The sequence below is a fragment of the Trichinella spiralis genome (genome assembly GCF_000181795.1).
Source record: "Trichinella spiralis strain ISS 195 chromosome Unknown Scfld4, whole genome shotgun sequence".
Taxonomy (NCBI): domain Eukaryota; kingdom Metazoa; phylum Nematoda; class Enoplea; order Trichinellida; family Trichinellidae; genus Trichinella; species Trichinella spiralis.
In genome coordinates this window covers 8,884,013-8,906,622 of record NW_003526943.1, presented here as the reverse complement: position 1 = coordinate 8,906,622, position 22,610 = coordinate 8,884,013, and the positions used below count along the sequence as shown (strand labels likewise).

Here is a 22,610-nt window from a genome sequence, read left to right as displayed (position 1 = left end):
TCATGTGTGGTGAATCCTTGCGAGGGAACAACACTGCGCTTCCGCTTCCGGACAACAATTCAATGATCACGAGCAAACAAAACCACACGCACTAATCGCGTCGCTCACACACCATAATGCGTACACATCGAAACTCTGACGTCACACATTGCCAAACTTCTATGTTATGGTAGCTGATCTGGATTCTCAGGCTCAAATGAAAGTGTTTTTTAACAATATCCAATATATCCCAGAAATGTAATCTGAGGGCTGAATTCTGCACAGATTCAAAGTCTTGCATGAAAAAGTGGTTCCAAAATCTACCACCCATCCACATCCGTCCGTCCAAGATAATCTTCGTTCAGTAAGATGACGTGCCTGTACCGGTGCAACACGTCGCCGAGCTTTTGTTGACACTCCAACATTCACTCCTATCCACCATTACGCCCAGCCTGCTGTCTTTGTCTTTGCCATTCGTTTCGACAACTCCGCGCCGCTTTGTACCGCTCTGCTACTCAGCGCTCTTCACTCGGTTGCCTCACCACGCTGAATAGAACATTTACAGGCTACATCGCCAAGCAAATAGCGGCCGATGACGAATCACTGTTAGTTCGGAATACTTTGAAGCACGAGAAATTCTTCAGGTCTGGACAACCAAGATCTTGCATTCTGTATCGTAAACGTCGATAGCTGGGAACAACACAAATCGAAGAAGCACTTACTTCATTTCAAAGACGTAACGTGCTGGCGCATCGGACTCCGTTTCAGTACTATCACGTCAGTCATTGCAATCTGTAGTGATCTTATGACGAAAACATTCGGCATAAAAGAAGAAAACAACGGAAAAGTGGATTGTGGCATTTATTAGATCGTGCTGCCAACAATCACTGTGATTTAGCACACCACGAGCGACAAACAAATGAGCACAAACACCCCTGACGCCAACCACGTCGCTCGCCACGGCCACCATCTACCGTAATGTTTCTGATAATCAGGTGCTATAGGAATTCTCTCTACCGATCGGTTGGTAGTTCGTTCTGCTGTGACAGCTGTTTTTCTGCCTCGCATTATTTAATAGATTTATGCGGGAAGCTTGGGATCAGTCCCCACGTGTCGAGTCTTCTTCATCACCTGTACTTGGATTCAGCCAATATTATAATCTCTGAGTCTCAGTGCCGGTTACCTGTTTGTTTACTGCAGTGCTGATAATTTTAATTAATTGTGTAAAATATCTTAACAACAAACTATTTTTTAAATATAGTTTTTAAGAGAGTAAATAATGCTGTTAATTTGAGAAGAAGAGAAAATAAGGAATTATATAATGTAAATATTTTAAATTTGAAAATAAGTGTAAATGAATTTTTAAATTGATAATTTACGATGCAATTTAGCAGAAATGTGAGCAGCGTCACAAAAAACTGTAAATATAGCATTAATCAGAAGATTAGTGTGGCAGAATCTGCGCGAAAAAATTTGGGTCACTCAGAGGCAGTAAGCGTACATATTCAGTCGTATAAATAATTATTTGCAATCTGTTATGCACTGAGGAATGTTAAACTTCTGTATAATATAATTTAAATTATTTGTATAATAATTTAAATTCATAACGACTGAATTTTTATGTGTAAAAATCAACTGAATTTGATCGTGATTATCTTAAAACGGTCTATTACTGTAATTTTATTTTAAACTTGCAGAAGCTGTTCTCAGCAAAGCAATTGTAAGTGAACGATTTGAAATAGAGATGAAATTGCAGAAAGTAATTATTAAAGCATTTAATGCAGAAACAGTATCCGCTAAATATTCTATTTAAATTGTGTAATGAGCTGTGATTTTATTTTTGATTTTTTTAACTAAAATTTTAAAATGTGGTAGTGCAGTTTCCGAAAATTGATTGTATATGTTCAATTTTAACTATTAGCTGATTTTGTACATTTCTTTTACTTTTTCTGAAAACATGTTTTGCCTTATTTTTTTAGTGCATATTATTTTTTGTGAAATTTGAATGTCAATTATTTATTCATTTGTGTAAATTTAAAAATGTTTATGATTATACTTTTCTATATGTGTATATGAAGGTTAGTTTCAGTACTCTTAATTTCTGGCAAGCAGAAAGGGCTGAAAGAAATTTGGGAAATGATTTCTTATTGTTTGTGCATTATGTTATTAACTTTTTATAAATAAATATTTGTAAAAATTTTTTTAAACTCAAGCAAATGGGAGATTATTATATTGTTATTTTTAATTGAATTTATCCATTGGGCGTAATGAAACTATTGGGTAATGGGTGTAAAGTTTGTTAAGCATCTGTTTCTGAAATTAAGTTAGATTTTATTTGTGTTTGACTGCATGTTTACTTGTGCTTGTAATCATTGTCATTTTTATTCTGTTAGCATTATTTTAAACAGAAGAACTTTACAGTAAAAGATAGATAATTTAAAATTTTGCAGCTTCAAAGTTTAGGAATGGCAGTGTCTACGTGTGAAATTCATGTGCATTATTTCAATGTTCATAGGTTTAAAATACTTTACTCTTTTTCAAAGTGAAATTTTACACCTATTGACTTGTTTAATTGATTTGTTGTGAAAGCAACTATCATACTTTTTTGTTTGCAGTCATGAGCAACGAATCCCAGGACCCCTTGGGCATTAGTTTGCCAGAAAATTATAGTGCATTTTCAATTGTACTTGAATGTGCCCGACGTCATGGTGTTTTTAGCAGTGTTTCTCAGTGCATTTTCTGCAGCATCAGTTATTTCGTAATTTCTGAAAAAAAAGTTTTGCTATTATTATTCATTTATTAGTTTTGTTAATCTATTAGATAGACAAAGGCGATTCATTTGTTCAATACTTCAAACGTGTCAAAGAACAACTAAGACAAGGACGAAGTCTTGTGAGAGCTGCTAGCGGTGCATGGGCGGTAAATCAGGAACTGCCTATTCAGAGAAGCGTATGATATTTCGTACTTTTGTATATTTGTTTGTTTTGGCGGTATTTCTATGTATATGTATAATATTGCAGTTGGGCCAAGAAGCGCTTGCTGATGGTTCTGAAGAAGGATGCAGCTTTACTGGATCTGATGATTTTGAAATAACTGAACGACAGTTGATTTTGCAAGAGGCTCAAAAAGAACGCATTGAAGCGTTAGAGAGTGAAATGCGCGCATTGAAACAAATTTTGACTAAATTTGTCCCTTTCTTGTCGGGAAATGAAGCTTTGCAGTGTTCACTTTCATTGACGGACAAAGCGGTTCCTCTGCAGTCTGATCCTGTGGATCCAATAAGTGTGATTAAAGTGAACGACGGTGTGAACATTCCCCCTCCACCGCCTCCACCGCCACCTCCGCCTCCGCCACCACCACCACCACCGTCTCTAGTAAAGAATCGCACAGTGTCACAAATTGAAATTAAAAAGCGTCCAAATCATGCCGATGATGCAACAAATGACGATAATAATAAATCAAGATCTTCAACGCTTCACAGTAATTATCAAAATCTCTTGGAAGAGCTGAAAAATCGTCCACCGCTGCGCAAGACTGAAAGGTGATCTTTGATTTTTTTATCCAGCTTTATTTTATTTATTTATTTATATATTATCAGAACTAGGCAGTCACGTCAATGCGATTCACCTATTACTCCGCATTCTTTGCTTAAAGAAAAATTTGCAAAAATTGCCTGTCCCGTCACTCCTGACGGAAGCGATTTGGACAATTCTGGAATATGGGACTAGAAAATTAAGTGGATTATTTCACATTGTTTGTTGCAGTAAGAATTTTCAGATAAAGTTGAACAATTATTAAACATGTCATCACATTAATTTGTTTAATTTTTCAGATGTTGGACTTTAACATAATCTTAATAAAAATAAATTGTTATTTTTTATCTCATAATCAGTCGTGAATTATTGGTGTTTTATTGAATGAATCTATTGTATAAATTGAAAATTTTTTCAATCTGCAATAATTTAACATTCAGAATGTGGAAACATTTCATAATGAAACACAAATAATTGCTTATGTACGAATTATTAGACCGGTTTTGTTGCACTTTGGGACCGCTAGCTGGGGATGTTTCTACGGTTGGGATAATCGGACGATCACGTGCCTTCAGCTTCTTACTGCAAGCAATGGAAACGGAAAGTCTGTTGAAAACGAAGAGAATAAAATGCGCAAACAGAAACAGTCCAGAGAAGAGTGGTTTGAGTCCGTTGAACAGACGTCGAAGCATTGCATCTTTTGATCACGATCACACGATTGAAATTTCAGTCAACTTTCAAACCAAAATACAATCCATTCAAACCTGACAGTCGATAAGGGGTGCGGTTCTACATGAAATTTTAATATTAAAACAATTAATAAAATAATTAGATTAAATAAAAAAAGGTTATAGAAGTTTCAGTTAAGAAATAATAAAGTGTTTCAAAAAATGAGTTTTTTTAAATTTATACAGTATGCATTTATACTTGATTTATTGTTACAGTCCTTTTCAAGACCATTTAATTAAGATTGTTTGTTAGAAGTGAACGTTATGTTAATTAGTAATATTTGTGTGAATCTCCGTTTTTAAATAAATTAATAAATAATAAATTACTATGAAATACCTTTTCATCTTTACAAATCACTAAAAAATCAGATGAATTTTTTGTTTCAGCACATTATTTAAGGTTATTTCTAGCAGAATTTAAGTTGCTAGTTATATGTAGAAAAGTGATATAAACAAAAGATGGCAGTCATTTGTCATTATAAAGTAACGATTGAAAAACTAATTTTTTAATTTTTAATGAAAAAGATATAAAAATTTTGAATTTTGTTTTTGTGCCAATGTATTAAAATGAAAAAGAATGAATGCTATTTTACTATGACTACATGTTTTTGTTCATTTTCCAGTTGAAAAGTTCTTTTGAGCATTTATGTGGTGTTACACGTCAAACTTGTAAACGGGTAAATGTTTTTTGTCAAAATGAAATATAGTTAATTTATAAGTTAACAGTGAAGTCCATTTTTCAACGATTTGTCATTTACATTTTTTAGAAAATTTGGTTATTTTTTACTTTCAACATGTTAGCATGCAATAAATTGAGTGGTTAAGGCGATCAAGTCTTAATGAGTCATATTTTTAATTTTTTTCGAAATTTTCAGTCTCGTTGAAGAAATATATTTTTAACTTTTATAATAATTACGACAGTAACATGTATTCCTTTTTTTATTCCTTATTTAAATTGATTGCATTTTCGGTTAAAAGCTTTTCTGATTTCAGCTATTCTTTGGTAGCTTAACATTTTCAAGTAATGAATTTATGTCTTTTCCATACTGCTTCTTTTTTCGACAAATTTCCATTGATGGGTTTGCCTGGAACCCGCATTACTGTGAATATTAGATGTCGTCTGATCAAACTAGAATCTTGAACTGAAATCTTGAATATCAATCTCTTTTTGTTGTTGATTTGCTGTTGAAAAATTACAGTAATAAAGAAAAAAGAATTGGCAAGTTTAATTGATTTTCCCCAAAATGAAGGTCAGTTTTACGTTTAATGCTCCAACATTATTATTATTAACCAATTCACTGCTAATTGAGATACTGAAGAAAAAAAGAGTATGATCATGATGACGTAAATTTTACTTTTTATATTCAATTGAAAAACCACAGAATAATTTCATTTTCTGAAATACGCCACACTACTGAAAATCATAATTAATAAAAACTTTTTAAATAATAAAATGGACGAACAACGAAGGCAGTCAAACTATTCTTCTTGTGGGTCTTCGTCGTCAGAATCGTCGCTCTCAAGTATAAATCGATCCCTTGGGATGCGACGTATTTCTGAGCCAGAATCGCTTTCTTCACTTTCCTGAATTATGAAGAACATTATTATGTTGTTTTTTCTTGCAGTATTTATGCTTCATCAGCAAAGTAAAAACTGAACATTCATATCCGCCTAGCGTGAACAAAAAAAAATACAATTTTATTATACTTACAAAAGCATAACGTTTTCGAGAAGGTGGTTTGATTTCTGTTTTTATCTCCGCCGTTTCTGGTTCATCAAAAACTTCCCTAATCACATCATCAACGTCAACATCATCACCTTGAGCTTCAAAATCTTCCTTTTTAACAACAATATTAGATTGACTGACATCCGACTGTTCCGGAGTCCCCAAATAAGTGCTTGGTCTTTCCATGGCATCCCTGTATAATGAACGTGTGCATCAACAACAAATACAAAATGAAATTAAAATTAAAAAAAAAACAAGAAATTAAAATTGGAACCGTTCAACATCGAACGTAAACATATTGTTGTTTATGCTTATTAAAAAATAAATAACGCAAAAAAGTAAGAAAGAAAAAGAAAAAGCATACTTTGCACTATCGCCGGAAGACGAAGTGGATGACAAGATTTCACGACTTTTAACTAAAAACAAAAAATTAATAAAAAGTTTGACAACTTATTATTAATATTATTACTTTTTGCTTTCTGCTTGGCATTCAAATCGGACAATGCCTCACGACGATTTTTAGGCTTAGAAACATTTGCCGTAGAAGCTTCAGCTTCACTGTCAGTAGTAGCAGTTCTGTATTGTTGTTGAACGTAAAAAGAGAAATTCACAAAAAACAGATATTCCTATTCAAGAAAAAATTAACATACCGTAAACGACGTTTTTCATTCTGTCTACCGCGTCGTTCTTTTGGCAACGCTTTGGGTTTCCTCTTTTTTGGCAACGACTGACGGCCAGGTTCCCAATCGCCGAGATCACTGTCATCATTGACAAACTCTTCATCTTTTCGCTTTCTACCCTGCATGGAAAAATTACTTCACTTTCTCATGAACGTTAATATATATATATATATATATTAACGTTATATATATTAACGTACATATATATTAATATGTATATATATATGTACCTTTGGAGCTCTTTTTGGCTTTTCCTCTTCAAAAGTTGGCATGATCAACAGCTTTTTAGTCCTTTCAATAAAATCTCTACGTCGAATCTCTTGCTCTTCAAGAAGACGCTTCCTTTCCTCCTCTTTCAGTCTCTGAAAATTTATCCATTCACCAAAGTGCGCACACAGATATACAGATACAAATATTTGTTTTTCAATTCACTGCATATAGATTCATTTTTCTGTTTAAAGATCCCCCCATTAAAAAATCAAAGAGAAAAAAAGAAAAAATTCCAATTCTCAAAAATCTGTGAAGAACATTACAAAAAAAAATTTGCTGAAAATAATAATAACAATCTGTAGCAGAAGTGAAATGTTTTTTTTTCATACGGATACATTTTTCTCATAAAATAATTTTGTGAACCAGAATTGTCCTTTCACAGAATATTTAAATATAGCTGACAACAAATGAAAATTTGCACTAACTTGTTCTTCTTGCTGCTTTTCAAGGAGAAGACGCCTTTCTTCTTCCAAATTTCGACGCAATTCATTTTCGGCTTCTTCTTTACGCTGCGCTCGTTCGACGTGATGCTGCGCTTGGGAAAGAATATCCGTGCACTTTTGCCCTTCTATTGCCGCACCGCGTCGAACACTGCTCGACACATCGGTGAATTTTGCCAAAAACAAAAATTGCCTATATTTTTGTATTTGATCAATAATTAATTGTAATAGAACAAATGGATCGCGTACGCAGAATTTTATTACAATAAATTAAATTAAATTTCAAAAAAAACAAACACTTACCGTTCGGCAACTTCCAAATCTTTCACCGCATCCAACACTTGCTTCAGGCCGGATTTCAGATCTTTCATCACATGCACAGCGTGCCTTTTCAAAACAAAAGACAAACTGTACAACGTCATCGCATCATACGGTGCAAAAATTCTAGCCTGAATAACATTAATAAAACAATATGAATAATAAATAATTAAACATGCAAATGCAAAAAATGTAAATTTACTGAAAGAAGTATGCGTTTGCTCTGCGGAAGACGATTGGCTCTGTAATACGCAACAGCTAAACATTGCCAAATGTCCAAACGCCCGTGAATTGCAAACTTTTTCAAGCAACACTCGTACTGAAATTGAGAAAATTAAAAATGAAAAAAAAAATTTTTTTTAATTTAATAATCAAACCGTCTGAATAGCGGCAACGTAGTTTCTCAATTCGACGTATATGTGCGCAATGTTTAGCAAAGCGTCGACAAAATCGCCCGTGGCTTCACAAACTCTAGAGAAAACTTCCTTGGCTTCTTGAAAATAGCCCCTGTGAGCCAAAACACATCCTATAACAATTTTTGTAAATATGAAAATTTTCATTAAACAAGAAAACAAACTCATCCAAATTCTCACCGACTCCATTTGCGGCCAAAATATTCTCAGGGTGAACCCGAAGCGCTTGCTTGTAAAGCGACAACGCACGATCTTCATATTTGCGTTGCTTTTCCTTTTCGTGATTGTAACTTTGCAAACTGAGAAACCAAACATTTCCCAAAGCGACCAAACTGTAAGGATCATGAGCCGTGGATGGCTGTTTCAAGATCCGTTCAAATTTTTTCTGCGCCGGTCCCCATTCTTGCTTGCCCAAGTGCAAATTTCCGATCAAAGTCCAAGCGTCCGGATCATCCTACAAAATAAATAAATATGCTAACAACAAATGCCGCGAAAAAGCAAATTCAACTGTCAGCTCTATCTAGTCAAATTAGTGCAGATTAAAATTTTTATTTTTAAATACCGGATTAAATTGCAACGCTTCTTTGAACCAAACGGACGCGTCATAAATTTGTCCTCTGTCTCTTGACATGCATCCTAGACGAAGATAACCTGCAAAAAAATTCAATAAAATGAAACAAATTCAACAAAAATCAAATGATAAAAAACCTACAGTGAACATATGCCGGATGTCGGCGTAGTATATCTTTGTACATTTTCTCCGCCTCTTCCAATTCATACAGCAATTCTTTCACACGCGCAAGGTTATACGAGCACGTTACCCACAGTGAATTGTAAAGTGGATGATCGGTAGGAATACTGCTCACTTTTTGCAATGCTTTTTCAAAATATGACTGGAAAAAATATGACAGCATTAAATGATACAAAAATAAATTATTAGAAAATTGTTACCGCTGCTTCAGTATACTTCGCTGCACGGAAGTGCATCGCACCGACGTTATTGTAAAATTCTGCTGGAATTTCTATATCCGGCTTTTCCAAATAAAGCTTCATCGCTTTATCAAACGCTTTTAAAGCTTGTATCTCCTAAATCTCCCACAAATATTTTTTTTTAAAAATAATTCTTCTTCTGCCATGATTCACATACATAGCCTCGACAGTCGGCCAAAATCATCGCGTATTCAACCCAAGTATCTACATCATCATCATTGTGTTCAATTAACTTTGCAAACATTGTCTAAATAAAGAAAAAAAATCATTCAACACAAAACTGTTTCACAAATATTTAAAGCGTGATTTTTACCCTAGCTTTCGCTTTTCTTTCCATGTTATTCGAGCTGGCATACAATGAAGCCAAAATTCTGCAAGTTTCTTGACTTTCCGGATGTCGAGCATAAACAGTTTCAAAGCATTGAATTGCCTGAAAATTTCCGTGCCGTGTTTATCATAACTGTACATTTTGTAATAAAACTGCAGTGCATTGCAATAAAGTAAACAAATACAACAAACAGTATCACATAAAGGTAATATTTAAAACACAGATAGAAATGTAATGTGAAAAATCACGATCATTTCATTCATTAACCTCTGACAGTGTGCATGCTATTGAAAAATAAAACACAACTCACATTTTCCTTGTCATTGTCGGAACGTTGAATATACATCTGACCCAATCCATAAAGGGGTAAATGAGAGGCCGGGCTTTGAAATTGATTCGCTTGATAATAATATTGAAAAGCTTGCTCATATTCGCCCTAGAAAAAAATTTGAATTTTATTTAAAATTCAAAAAAAAGTAAATCAAATTAATCGATACATGAGCGTGACAAACTCGACCCAGTTGAAAACAACTTTCTGCTCGCAGTGCCTCGTTTTCAGTTTTATGAAAAGCATACAGCGCCAACTGATGGGAGTACTGTCGATCCTGTAAAATTAGACAAATAAACAAACACGCCAATACGACACTGTACTACTACTAATAAAAGTACTCTTTTGAAAAAGAAATGATTTGCAAGCTGATTCAAAACTGTAGGATCCTCTTTGTCAATGCTATAAGCTCGGGTTAAGCGATGTACAGCAGATTTGATGCTTTCCGCCGTGCCATCTTTCATTTCCAAAATAGCCAAGCCGGACAAAGCGCCCACACAATTTGGATTCAATTCCAAAGCTCTTTGAAAAGCAAGACTAAACAAACAATATTTCATGAACAATTCATAATTCAAAAAATAATGCAATCAATTATTACCGTGCTTTGGCTAAATGACCCAGTTTGACAAAACAATTGCCCATAGCAAGTCGCACTTCAGCTGGACAATTTGGATTCGTTTTCAAAGTTTTTTTATAATAAAGTAATGCATTTTTATAATCTTTTTTCTTGAAAGCTATTGCAGCTTTTCCAAGTAAAGCAGCAGTACTATTCGGCGTCTTCAACGGAGAATAATAATAGTAAAGTTTTTAAAAACGACAAAAAACATACTTGATTGAGCACAAAATTAAATTGCGCATCAGCCTGATCAATTTTTTCCCAGTCTTGAGAACACAAATACGCTCGACCAAGTAAGTGGTACTAAAGTTGTTTTAAAAAAACAACATATTTCACCTTATATTCTGTAATAAGATATTCCAATACCTTGTCATACATGTTTACTTTGTCGGATGTTGTATATAAAACAGTGGATTTTGCTAGTATTTCAGCTCTTTCATCTTTTGACCTCTCTTTCGTTCCCTAAATACTGTCCATTAAAATTGTTTCTTCAAATTTAAATAAAATATTTCACTTTTTGAACAAAATAAGCAGCTAACAAATCCAGAGCACGCATCTGATCTCTGGCGTAATCTGGATAATTCACATAAGCGTCGGTTCCACTCATTTCAAGTAGAGTTGCAAAATCTGAATCTCGGCCTCGCTTATAATATTCAAGCTTAAATGAAATTAAGTGACAATAATATATTTTTAAAAAATATACAAATTACATACTGCCAGTTTGATCCATAAGTATAGAGGCGCACGTTCTTGAACAAGAATATCCATAATTTCTTTTGCATCGGGTATGTGCGAATCGAAATCAATTTCGATGACTTCATTTTTGTTGTTATAAAGAGGAATTTCAAACAAATTTGACCTTTTCTCCATTTTGACAACAGCTTAGATTTACGAACAAAAAATACAGTACTACCAATATTAGATTTTCAAGAACAAATATAAGTAATGCTACTTCATGTTTACTACTGTAATGCTGAAAAGACGTTTTTACGTCATGTTACTAAGTATTATATCATTAACATCATATTACAAAGTGTTATTATACTAATTTTAAAGTCATATGAAAAAATGCAATGCTCTCAATTTTTATTTCTTCTGAACTGTATTTTTTAGTTCCTTGTCCAACTTTTTATTAAAAAATAATTTATTTACATAATCAGTAAAGCATTTTGAATTTTTAACCCCAATCATGTCGCACATTTGCAGCTTATGATTTCAAAATTTTCAAATTTATAAATTTTTAAAATTAATACAATTGTTTGATGCGCAACTGAATAAAATTAATTTCTTCAATATTAAAAAAGAATTTACAGTTAGTTATTATTCAGAAGCATAATCATAAATCACATTAAAAAACGTATCTGAATGTAACTGTGAAATAATGAAATTTATATTAAACCAGTTAAATAAATTCTTATTTTAATCAGGATACGTGAGCAAAATATACCTCACGAGAAAGCAATATAAAAGCTTCGCATCATAATTTCATTGCATTTGTATTTTACAAACTGTAATTAAATTATCAAACTTTTTTACGTTGAAGATATCTTTTTGTTTTGCAAAATATTATGTGATGCTTGAAATTTAGATTAATCACCTGGGACTGAAATAATCAGCAGTTTACACTGACATTGAACTTTATGAGAGTAATTAAATGCATTAATAATTAGAATAGTAACTTAACGCGACGTAATATTAATGAATCACTAGCATTGTGCCATTATAATTGCATTATTGCATGCTGATGTGATTTTTGTTTTCAAACAGCATTTTGAACATATTAATAGTTATTTACTTTAAAGTTACCTTAATATTTTAAATAATGCGTTTCAAGTTTGCTTAAATTATTTTAAACAAAAAGTAATAATTTGTTTTGATTAATTTTTCAGTTAAATGTAAGTAAGCATTGCTTTTTAATCCTGCAAAAAGTTTTAAGCTAAATGAATTCATTTAATATTAGATTTTAAGAGTGTTCATTATTCTTTTCTCAGTTTATAATAGTTGTGCCCGTATATAATAATGCATAACAGTTAATTTTAATTAATGTTATGTTTCAGAATTGCAACAATTACAATCAATTAAATGATAATGGTTTAAGAGTTATGTTTTCCATTTAAAACGTGAAATAAAATAAAACAGAATAAAATGAATTCATCGAAGCAAAACTTTGCATGTAACTTATAAACTTGCGCACTTTTTATTCATGCTATTTATTTATTCATTTAATTTATTAATTTTCATTTAATTTTCAATCATTTATTCAATTGAAAGCGCATTTTCATAATCATTCTGTTGCAACTTTATAATTATAATTTGTTGTGTGATATTATTGTGATACATGCAAGCGAGTGAATGGAAAAGCATTGAAATTATATTGTTTTGCGGTTGAAGCAAGTTGAAAAAGTTCCTTCTTGTATAAAGTGAGCTTTGCAATGTTAGGAATTGAAGAACTGGATCATTCTTTTCTTTCGACCGCGGAGAAAATGAAAATCTTGGGATCTTTCCGGATCAGCCATATATTCCGCTAAACTGAGGCCAATGCTTGCTAAAAATAGCAAATTTCCAATATTTTGATAACATATTTTTGCCTAGTCACAGTGCAAAATTTTCAAATCTCACAAGCATAGATTCATTTTTTGAAAAGTAAAAGTAAACTCAGTGTCTCCGCCTATCATTATTGATTATAACATCGAAGCTGCATGAATTTGTCATCAGTTTAATTTTTCTAATTTTTGAAATTTGAAAGCAGCAGCGGCATTAAAAATGAAATTATTTTGTCTAATCCTATTAATTAGCATGGCAAAAGCTCCACAGAAACATACAACGAAGCCGTTCTAAGTGTACAGTTGATGATAAAACATTACCTCGGTGTCTTATACTTTCCTGATTTTGTGAATATTTCGAAATTCTGCTGCCTGAAATGAGACCATTGAGAATTATTTCTCCACATCTTTGACATTAAGCTGCATTCTAGTCATTCTTATTCTTAATGGGATGCAATTTGATCAAACATTAACCTTTAATTTAGATAATTTCTCAGTAAAGTTTTACTTTTTAAATAAATAAACAATTATTAAATGATGATCAGAATATATTTATTCCATAATTTATTTTTTAATATAAATAAGTTCTTCCCAATGATTAAATATTCTTTGCTTATTTACATTATTTCAAAAAGTGCTACAACTTTTTCTAAGTGAAATACTTTATAATGAGTTAGAGAAGTTTGAAGATTTCAGTACAAAATGTGTAAAGTTGAACATCTTTTTGCATTTCATGTGTAAAAACAAGTATATCTTTAATCTCACTTATCTGAAGCCATAGATTGATGCAGCTTGTTTGTATTTTCGTAATGTTAAGAGGAAAAAGTTACTGATGTGAAATTTAGGATTAATAATTTAAGTGGAAACAATTAGTCTGTAATTTCTACGTCACTTTCTTATATTTCCAAAAATTCCGCTCTTATTTTTATAAATAATATTTAATAAAAATAGTAAAAATGTAATAAGACAGTTAGATATTTTTTAATTATTATATATTAATCATGTGTATTCTATTATTTCTGTTTTCACGTATTTGTCGTGTTTACTTTTCTTTAATAGAATCTTCTCGTTGAATAATTAATAACACATATTATTAGTTTTTATAATAAATTTTCTTCTTAATTAATTAATCATAAAGATAAATTAAAACTGCTTAACAAGTTTAAAGTATGAACAAAAATGAAAAAAATTACGTTTTGCCAATTATGTTGTAAAATGATTTTGACTCTTTGTTTTGATTAGTTTAAAGAAAGAAATCAATTAAATCACAAAATGACAATTATTGCCAGCGTCATCAACGATGGCGGGATACTTTTCATCAGGCTTACTTTCAAACAACTACTAGATGTAATTAATTAACAGAAAGATCTAATGGCTAATATAAACAGTAGAATAGTTGAGTGGGATTAATCTGAACTTGCGCTTATAATGAATGCTTTTCTTTAGTAGAGCCTATTTATCTTGGATAAGCATGTTTCCATGCATGATTTTTATAAATACACTTCTCTATTTATAAATACATAGGTTGTAAACACGCATTGTTCTAATTTCTTTAATTAAGTATGTTTCATTTGAATTGCCACTTTAATTTGACAAGTTATGCAATAAACAATGTTATAAAAGTCAAATGAGATGCATCAATAAAATTCAGTTTAAAACATGAGAAACCATTTTCGTGAGAAGTTTAAAATTCAGTTTTACAAAATTTTATAAATTGCTGCAGAAAAAGTGGAACTTACGCTTTCGTTTTTCTCTGAGTTCTTGAAGAAATCGTTCTAGAGAGCCACCTGAAATTAATAACAATATGTAAATTTGCTAAAAAAAAATAGGCAAGAACCAAAATTCCCGTACTGTTTTGGTACCAGTCATACAAATTTGGCTCACTATGCACAACGATGACACACAAAGTGGTAAGTACTAAAGCGATGACAGTAATGTTCTTCAAAGAATGCATCATTTGTTTAATGGTGAACAAGGAAAAGTATAGAGACAGACAAGAAGGTTGACAAGCTTCGTTTTGTGCACTGAATCTTTGAAGGGCAAGCCTTTTAAGTATTGAAAAGTAATCGACACCAATATGGTAAAACAGTGGTCATTAAACCATTTGCAATTCAGCTAATTGGTTTGAATTGAGCCAATGAATGTCTTCCGTTTTCGGATCATTCGCGGACAGAATACGTTGATTATTGCCCATTCAAAGCAGAGCAATAACTTATTGAAAATTCATAAAAATTATTCTCTTCAAAAATATTCGCAAATATGCATATATATATATACATGAATGAATCTATTTATCAATGTTCCATCTTATAAGAAAAGTTAAAATTATTTTTAATTTCTAAAATGTCTTTCATTTATTATTTTCTTATCATAATGATTTGAATTCATCAAAAAGTAACAATGCATGATTTAAATCAAGCATGAATATTGAAAAAAAATGGAAGTATTCATCTGATATTAAAGTGCTTTCAACTATATCCATCGCACATTTGCGGAATTTTAATCATCAAAATATTTTTTTCTTGTTATTTATTAAAATTTATGAATTAATTTCTATTATGCATGCATTTGCAATTTTCTATCAGGAAAAGTTGAACGTTAATTTTAATAATTAAAAAAATCATTATCATCATTTACCGTAATTATTGCAGAAGAAAAATTTATAATTTAAATTTCATTTCATTTCATTTCTCAGCACTATTGAATAAAAATTCATTTATTTTAAACTTAATATTTATTATTTTTTAAATTATTTATTGCTTAATGATGAGGTTTGATTGTAGATACATGAATGTCTTAATTTTTCATAACAAATACTCATTTCTAGCATATAACATTATTACTACAGATAACATTTTATGGTAAATAAAATATTAAATAGGCTTAAAATTGTAAATTACAAGAATATTCATTCATAAATTAATGGAATCTGATATTCTCCATTCTACATAGTAAATATATATATATTTTTACGCGAAATATATTCAACTTCCAATAGACAATTAATTAATGGAGCTTAATGAATGACTGGTATTTTTGAAACCAACGAAGTGCAAAGTAGAATTTCAAATTCTCCATTGCCTAAATGAAAATATTTAAATTAAAAACATACGTCAGCAATTTTTTTCTTATTTTTACAGCTGAAACTGTCTTGCTTAATGCATCTTTTTAATTAAGAAAACTGCATAACTGCCGATTTTATTGCAAATTAACTGTTTAATATTCACAATGGTTGTTTATTAAACTCATAACTGCAAATGTTAATGATTGATTTACGGGATTTACATCCATTTGAAAGTTAATGTTTGTAAATTGTACAATATTTCAGGAATCATTTTTGAAGATTTTATACAAGTTGTTATTCAAATGTGACTCATTTGATGGAAGAAAAAATTTCTTTAAGAAAGGTCAAATTTAAAAAAACTAAACATGAGCGTTTTATAGTAAATAATAATTTCATTAGATGCAGAATGTTTCAGAGAGCTTGTCACTTTTTTAATTAGTTTCAATGTTTTTTGCAAAATTTTGGGTTTCAAATTTTACATAGCTATGAATAGGACAAATTCTAACAATTTAAACAACATTAAATTAAGCATTTATTATATGTCATTCTGAATTTCAAATTATTATTTCATTTAATCTGCAATGAAATTTCACTGCAATATTCGTCAAACACAGTTACAGCGTTTTCACTTCTCCAAAATGTCCAGCCTATTATTCTTTTATTATGTCATTTCATCAACAATAAATTCTATATTTCACTGGGGAGTATTCATAGTTAAAGTAAAAGGTAAACATCAAGTAGTGCACAGTTGACTTCAAACAAAAAACTTCCACTTCATATTAATGAAAAAAGTAAATATATAAAAGTGCTAAAATGATTAATGATGTAATTTAAAAATTCTACACTTTAATATAAGGTAAAATTATAAATACTTAATTAAATTTGTTAAGTATAAAGTGTAAAAATAATGCGCTTGTCTAAATAATAAAATGACATATAATGTTTACCACAATTTTTCATTTATTAACTCATAAATATTGCCATAATGACATGAATTGGTCTTTTTCTTGTTTTATCCGCTCCATTCTGGCCTCTGCTTTTAATTGGCTTTTATAAATGGATTTTTAATTTGAAGATGAGTTATGACGTCTCATAAGCTATCCAGTTTTGATTTGCGATTGGTTGATAGTTATTTACTAAATTTTCATCTAACATAGGTGAGTGTTTTGCTAATGATTTACCTAATATGGAAATTCACAGCCATCCTTTTCTAATTTTGGAAACAAAGCTTTTGGGAGACAGGCTTTTAAAGTGTAACTATTAAATTTTCATCTAACAGTAAAATGCTCCTTCACAACTTATTTTTACGTTATTAACAAAGATTATTTATAGCATTTCCGAACTAAATATTTTTAAGCTTCATGTTTCAATTCTTAAATTTTACTGTTTTAACATGTGCATTTTCAAGCATAAAATGAAGAAAGATGACTGACATACACCTTTTAGTTAAGCACAGTGATATTAATTCCTTTGTTGTTAAAGTGAAGGAATATTTTCTTTTCAAAACGATGCACTAAGAAATGCTTTAAAATACTTAATTTTTCACACTTCATTGATTACATAACATTATTTTATTATTATAAGTGATCCCTTTATATCTTTAAATTTTCCCTGCTCACAAAACAATATTTTGGGCACACACTTTTCTGCTATTCCTAAAACGACCTTCACAACTGAACAAATATAATATATAAAGTTTTATTTTACAACAAGAAACAAGTTTGGTGAAAAGATATACAATACAATAAGAACGAAAAAATCGATGCACAATAATAACGAATAAATATATACGCTACGACTAGTCAAATATTGTTGCTTGAGTACTAATATCATAGCTGAAGCGGCTTTATAATGCCGTGCTTCTAGGAGTTCACTTTCATGTGTGGTGAATCCTTGCGAGGGACAACACTGCGCTTCCGGTAGTCCAGGCAGTTCAAACTGCAATCAAATGTTGTTGCTAGAGTACTAATATCATAGCTGAAGTGGCTATGTAATGCCGTGCTTCTCGGAGTCCAATTTCATGTGTGTTGAATCTTTGCGAAGGACAACACTGCGCTTCCGCTTCTGGACAACAATTCAATGATCACGAGCAAACAAAACCACACGCACTAATCGCGTCGCTCACACACCATAATGCGTACACATCGAAACTCTGACGTCACACATTGCCAAACTTCTGGGTTATGGTAGCTAATCTGGATTCTCAGGCTCAAATGAAAGTGTTTTTTAACAATATCCAATATATCCCAGAAATGTAATCTGAGGGCTGAATTCTGCACAGATTCAAAGTCTTGCATGAAAAGGTGGTTCCAAAATCTACCACCCATCCACATCCGTCCGCCCTAGATAATCTTCGTTCAGAAAGATGACGTGCCTGTACCGGTGCAACACGTCGACGAGCCTTTGTTGACACTCTTTCCAACATTTACTCCTATCCACCATTACGCCCAGCCTGCTGTCTTTGTCTTTGCCATTCGTTTCGACACCTCCGCGCCGCTTTGTACCGCTCTGCTACTCAGCGCTCTTCACTCGGTTGCCTCACCACGCTGAATAGAACATTTACAGGCTACATCGCCAAGCAAATAGCGGCCGATGACGAATCACTGTTAGTTCGGAATACTTTGAAGCACGAGAAATTCTTCAGGTCTGGACAACCAAGATCTTGCATTCTTTATCGTAAACGTCGATAGCTGGGAACAACACAAATCGAAGAAGCACTTACTTCATTTCAAAGACGTAACGTGCTGGCGCATCGGACTCCGTTTCAGTACTATCACGTCAGTCATTGCAATCTGTAGTGATCTTATGACGAAAACATTCGGCATAAAAGAAGAAAACAACGGAAAAGTGGATTGTGGCATTTATTAGATCGTGCTGCCAACAATCACAGTGATTTAGCATACCACGAGCGACAAACAAATGAGCACAAACACCCCTGACGTCAACCACGTCGCTCGCCACGGCCGCCATCTACCGTTATGTTTCTGATAATCAGGTGCTATAGGAATTCCTTCTACCGATCGGTTGGTAGTTCGTTCTGCGGTGGCATATCTTTTTCTGCAGTTCATGCAATATGTGACATTTATGACTTCTTACCACCGTTTTCTGAGTACTTAATCGTCTTTTTCAATTATTTAAATCCCTGAATTAGTTGTAACAACAAGCTACAGCCGACTGTAAATGATAATCAGGTACAAATGACAGACGTTCGGCTGTCAGGAATTCGTCAGTGGACTGTATGGTTTTGTGAACACGGTGTACGCTGGTCTCTGGGATCGTCAACTAGGGCTTGGGTTCAGTTTTCTCGGATTCGATCTCGCTTCTCTTGCGCTGTGCTTCTACCGTGCACTACTACTGTGTTGCGGTTGCGCTCTTCGTGGCTCTATATTTACAGCCCCGGTGTTAGCGGCCCAGCGGGTGGCTAACTCGAACAGCCAATGAACAGCTCGTTCGCCGCGGGGTGGGGAGGGCGTTTGCTATATGAGGCGCTGCTCTAAATATCATCTGCTTCCAGTAAGCTGCCAGGCTTCGTATCCCTGATCTTCAATTAGTCCACGGCGTCACGGCCATTTGGCTCCTCCAGGTCAACTGTTAACCGCTTAACCGTAACTTTGGGAGACAAGCTTTTAAGGTGTTACTATTAAATTTTCATCTAACAGTAAAATGCTCCTTCACAACTTATTTTTACGTTATTAACAAAGATTATTTATAGCATTTCCGAACTAAATATTTTTAAGCTTCATGTTTCAATTCTTAAATTTTACTGTTTTAACATGTGCATTTTCAAGCATAAAATGAAGAAAGATGATTGACATACACCTTTTACTTAAGCACAGTGATATTAATTCCTTTGTTGTTAAAGTGAAGGAATATTTTCTTTTCAAAACGATGCACTAAGAAATGCTTTAAAATACTTAATTTTTCACACTTCATTGATTACATAACATTATTTTACTATTATAAGTGATCCCTTTATATCTTTAAATTTTCCCTGCTCACAAAACAATATTTTGGGCACACACTTTTCTGCTATTCCTAAAACGACCTTCACAACTGAACAAATATAATATATAAAGTTTTATTTTACAACAAGAAACAAGTTTGGTGAAAAGATATACAATACAATAAGAACGAAAAAATCGATGCACAATAATAACGAATAAATATATACGCTACGACTAGTCAAATATTGTTGCTTGAGTACTAATATCATAGCTGAAGCGGCTTTATAATGCCGTGCTTCTAGGAGTTCACTTTCATGTATGTTGAATCTTTGCGAAGGACAACACTGCGCTTCCGGTAGTCCAGGCAGTTCAAACTGCAATCAAATGTTGTTGCTAGAGTACTAATATCATAGCTGAAGTGGCTATGTAATGCCGTGCTTCTCGGAGTCCAATTTCATGTGTGTTGAATCTTTGCGAAGGACAACACTGCGCTTCCGCTTCTGGACAACAATTCAATGATCACGAGCAAACAAAACCACACGCACTAATCGCGTCGCTCACACACCATAATGCGTACACATCGAAACTCTGACGTCACACATTGCCAAACTTCTGGGTTATGGTAGCTGATCTGGATTCTCAGGCTCAAATGAAAGTGTTTTTTAACAATATCCAATATATCCCAGAAATGTAATCTGAGGGCTGAATTCTGCACAGATTCAAAGTCTTGCATGAAAAGGTGGTTCCAAAATCTACCACCCATCCACATCCGTCCGCCCAAGATAATCTTCGTTCAGAAAGATGACGAGCCTTTGTTGACACTCTTTCCAACATTTACTCCTATCCACCATTACGCCCAGCCTGCTGTCTTTGTCTTTGCCATTCGTTTCGACACCTCCGCGCCGCTTTGTACCGCTCTGCTACTCAGCGCTCTTCACTCGGTTGCCTCACCACGCTGAATAGAACATTTACAGGCTACATCGCCAAGCAAATAGCGGCCGATGACGAATCACTGTTAGTTCGGAATACTTTGAAGCACGAGAAATTCTTCAGGTCTGGACAACCAAGATCTTGCATTCTTTATCGTAAACGTCGATAGCTGGGAACAACACAAATCGAAGAAGCACTTACTTCATTTCAAAGACGTAACGTGCTGGCGCATCGGACTCCGTTTCAGTACTATCACGTCGGTCATTGTAATCTCTAGTGATCTTATGACGAAAACATTCGGCATAAAAGAAGAAAACAACGGAAAAGTGGATTGTGGCATTTATTAGATCGTGCTGCCAACAATCACAGTGATTTAGCATACCACGAGCGACAAACAAATGAGCACAAACACCCCTGACGTCAACCACGTCGCTCGCCACGGCCGCCATCTACCGTTATGTTTCTGATAATCAGGTGCTATAGGAATTCCTTCTACCGATCGGTTGGTAGTTCGTTCTGCGGTGGCATATCTTTTTCTGCAGTTCATGCAATATGTGACATTTATGACTTCTTACCACCGTTTTCTGAGTACTTAATCGTCTTTTTCAATTATTTAAATCCCTGAATTAGTTGTAACAACAAGCTACAGCCGACTGTAAATGATAATCAGGTACAAATGACAGACGTTCGGCTGTCAGGAATTCGTCAGTGGACTGTATGGTTTTGTGAACACGGTGTACGCTGGTCTCTGGTATCGTCAACTAGGGCTTGGGTTCAGTTTTCTCGGATTCGATCTCGCTTCTCTTGCGCTGTGCTTCTGCCGTGCACTACTACTGTGTTGCGGTTGCGCTCTTCGTGGCTTTATATTTAGAGCCCCGGTGTTAGCGGCCCAGCGGGTGGCTAACTCGAACAGCCAATGAACAGCTCGTTCGCCGCGGGGTGGGGAGGGCGTTTGCTATATGAGGCGCTGCTCTAAATATCATCTGCTTCCAGTAAGCTGCCAGGCTTCGTATCCCTGATCTTCAATTAGTCCACGGCGTCACGGCCATTTGGCTCCTCCAGGTCAACTGTTAACCGCTTAACCGTAACTTTGGGAGACAGGCTTTTAAGGTGTAACTATTAAATTTTCATCTAACAGTAAAATGCTCCTTCACAACTTATTTTTACGTTATTAACAAAGATTATTTATAGCATTTCCGAACTAAATATTTTTAAGCTTCATGTTTCAATTCTTAAATTTTACTGTTTTAACATGTGCATTTTCAAGCATAAAATGAAGAAAGATGATTGACATACACCTTTTACTTAAGCACAGTGATATTAATTCCTTTGTTGTTAAAGTGAAGGAATATTTTCTTTTCAAAACGATGCACTAAGAAATGCTTTAAAATACTTAATTTTTCACACTTCATTGATTACATAACATTATTTTATTATTATAAGTGATCCCTTTATATCTTTAAATTTTCCCTGCTCACAAAACAATATTTTGGGCACACACTTTTCTGCTATTCCTAAAACGACCTTCACAACTGAACAAATATAATATATAAAGTTTTATTTTACAACAAGAAACAAGTTTGGTGAAAAGATATACAATACAATAAGAACGAAAAAATCGATGCACAATAATAACGAATAAATATATACGCTACGACTAGTCAAATATTGTTGCTTGAGTACTAATATCATAGCTGAATCGGCCTTATAATGCCGTGCTTCTAGGAGTTCACTTTCATGTGTGGTGAATCCTTGCGAGGGAAACACACTGGGCTTCCGG

At 33.2% G+C, this 22,610-nt stretch overlaps 6 protein-coding genes across 6 annotated transcripts; 2 read left to right on the top strand and 4 right to left on the bottom strand.

The window, feature by feature from the left end:
* Nucleotides 1-1,061: 1,061 nt before the first annotated feature.
* Nucleotides 1,062-3,707, top strand: Tsp_02170 (conserved hypothetical protein). The gene is made up of 10 exons (XM_003377930.1): nt 1,062-1,112; nt 1,249-1,302; nt 1,420-1,470; nt 1,677-1,699; nt 2,069-2,141; nt 2,443-2,494; nt 2,595-2,689; nt 2,800-2,928; nt 3,000-3,520; nt 3,578-3,707. Exons 1-10 carry the CDS (start codon nt 1,062-1,064, stop codon nt 3,705-3,707), a joined length of 1,179 nt encoding a protein of 392 aa, XP_003377978.1.
* A 285-nt stretch (nt 3,708-3,992) lies between these two features.
* Nucleotides 3,993-5,124, top strand: Tsp_02171 (hypothetical protein). The gene is made up of 3 exons (XM_003377929.1): nt 3,993-4,241; nt 4,864-4,917; nt 5,116-5,124. The coding sequence occupies exons 1-3, from the start codon at nt 3,993-3,995 to the stop codon at nt 5,122-5,124; spliced, it is 312 nt and encodes a 103-aa protein (XP_003377977.1).
* A 146-nt stretch (nt 5,125-5,270) lies between these two features.
* On the bottom strand, nt 5,271-11,219 carry Tsp_02172 (RNA polymerase-associated protein CTR9-like protein). Its single transcript, XM_003377928.1, has 27 exons — nt 11,064-11,219; nt 10,864-11,007; nt 10,686-10,811; nt 10,563-10,652; nt 10,332-10,510; nt 10,033-10,270; nt 9,918-10,010; nt 9,716-9,841; nt 9,391-9,507; nt 9,235-9,324; nt 9,039-9,173; nt 8,800-8,980; nt 8,650-8,738; nt 8,268-8,541; nt 8,052-8,200; nt 7,877-7,993; nt 7,660-7,805; nt 7,342-7,549; nt 6,877-7,008; nt 6,617-6,765; nt 6,436-6,542; nt 6,331-6,382; nt 5,952-6,159; nt 5,721-5,824; nt 5,646-5,654; nt 5,502-5,553; nt 5,271-5,369 (listed from the first exon to the last, which is right to left on the bottom strand). The coding sequence occupies exons 1-27, from the start codon at nt 11,217-11,219 to the stop codon at nt 5,271-5,273; spliced, it is 3,570 nt and encodes a 1,189-aa protein (XP_003377976.1).
* Nucleotides 11,220-12,784: 1,565 nt separating this feature from the next.
* Nucleotides 12,785-15,086, bottom strand: Tsp_02173 (conserved hypothetical protein). Its single transcript, XM_003377927.1, has 5 exons — nt 14,994-15,086; nt 14,744-14,831; nt 14,632-14,679; nt 13,175-13,264; nt 12,785-12,894 (listed from the first exon to the last, which is right to left on the bottom strand). The coding sequence occupies exons 1-5, from the start codon at nt 15,084-15,086 to the stop codon at nt 12,785-12,787; spliced, it is 429 nt and encodes a 142-aa protein (XP_003377975.1).
* Nucleotides 15,087-17,571: 2,485 nt separating this feature from the next.
* Tsp_02174 (hypothetical protein) lies at nt 17,572-18,381 on the bottom strand. Its single transcript, XM_003377926.1, has 4 exons — nt 18,277-18,381; nt 18,086-18,229; nt 17,734-17,894; nt 17,572-17,629 (listed from the first exon to the last, which is right to left on the bottom strand). The coding sequence occupies exons 1-4, from the start codon at nt 18,379-18,381 to the stop codon at nt 17,572-17,574; spliced, it is 468 nt and encodes a 155-aa protein (XP_003377974.1).
* Nucleotides 18,382-19,503: 1,122 nt separating this feature from the next.
* Tsp_02175 (hypothetical protein) lies at nt 19,504-20,751 on the bottom strand. Its single transcript, XM_003377925.1, has 5 exons — nt 20,660-20,751; nt 20,466-20,544; nt 20,128-20,274; nt 19,776-19,849; nt 19,504-19,579 (listed from the first exon to the last, which is right to left on the bottom strand). Exons 1-5 carry the CDS (start codon nt 20,749-20,751, stop codon nt 19,504-19,506), a joined length of 468 nt encoding a protein of 155 aa, XP_003377973.1.
* Between the last annotated feature and the right edge of the window lie 1,859 nt (nt 20,752-22,610).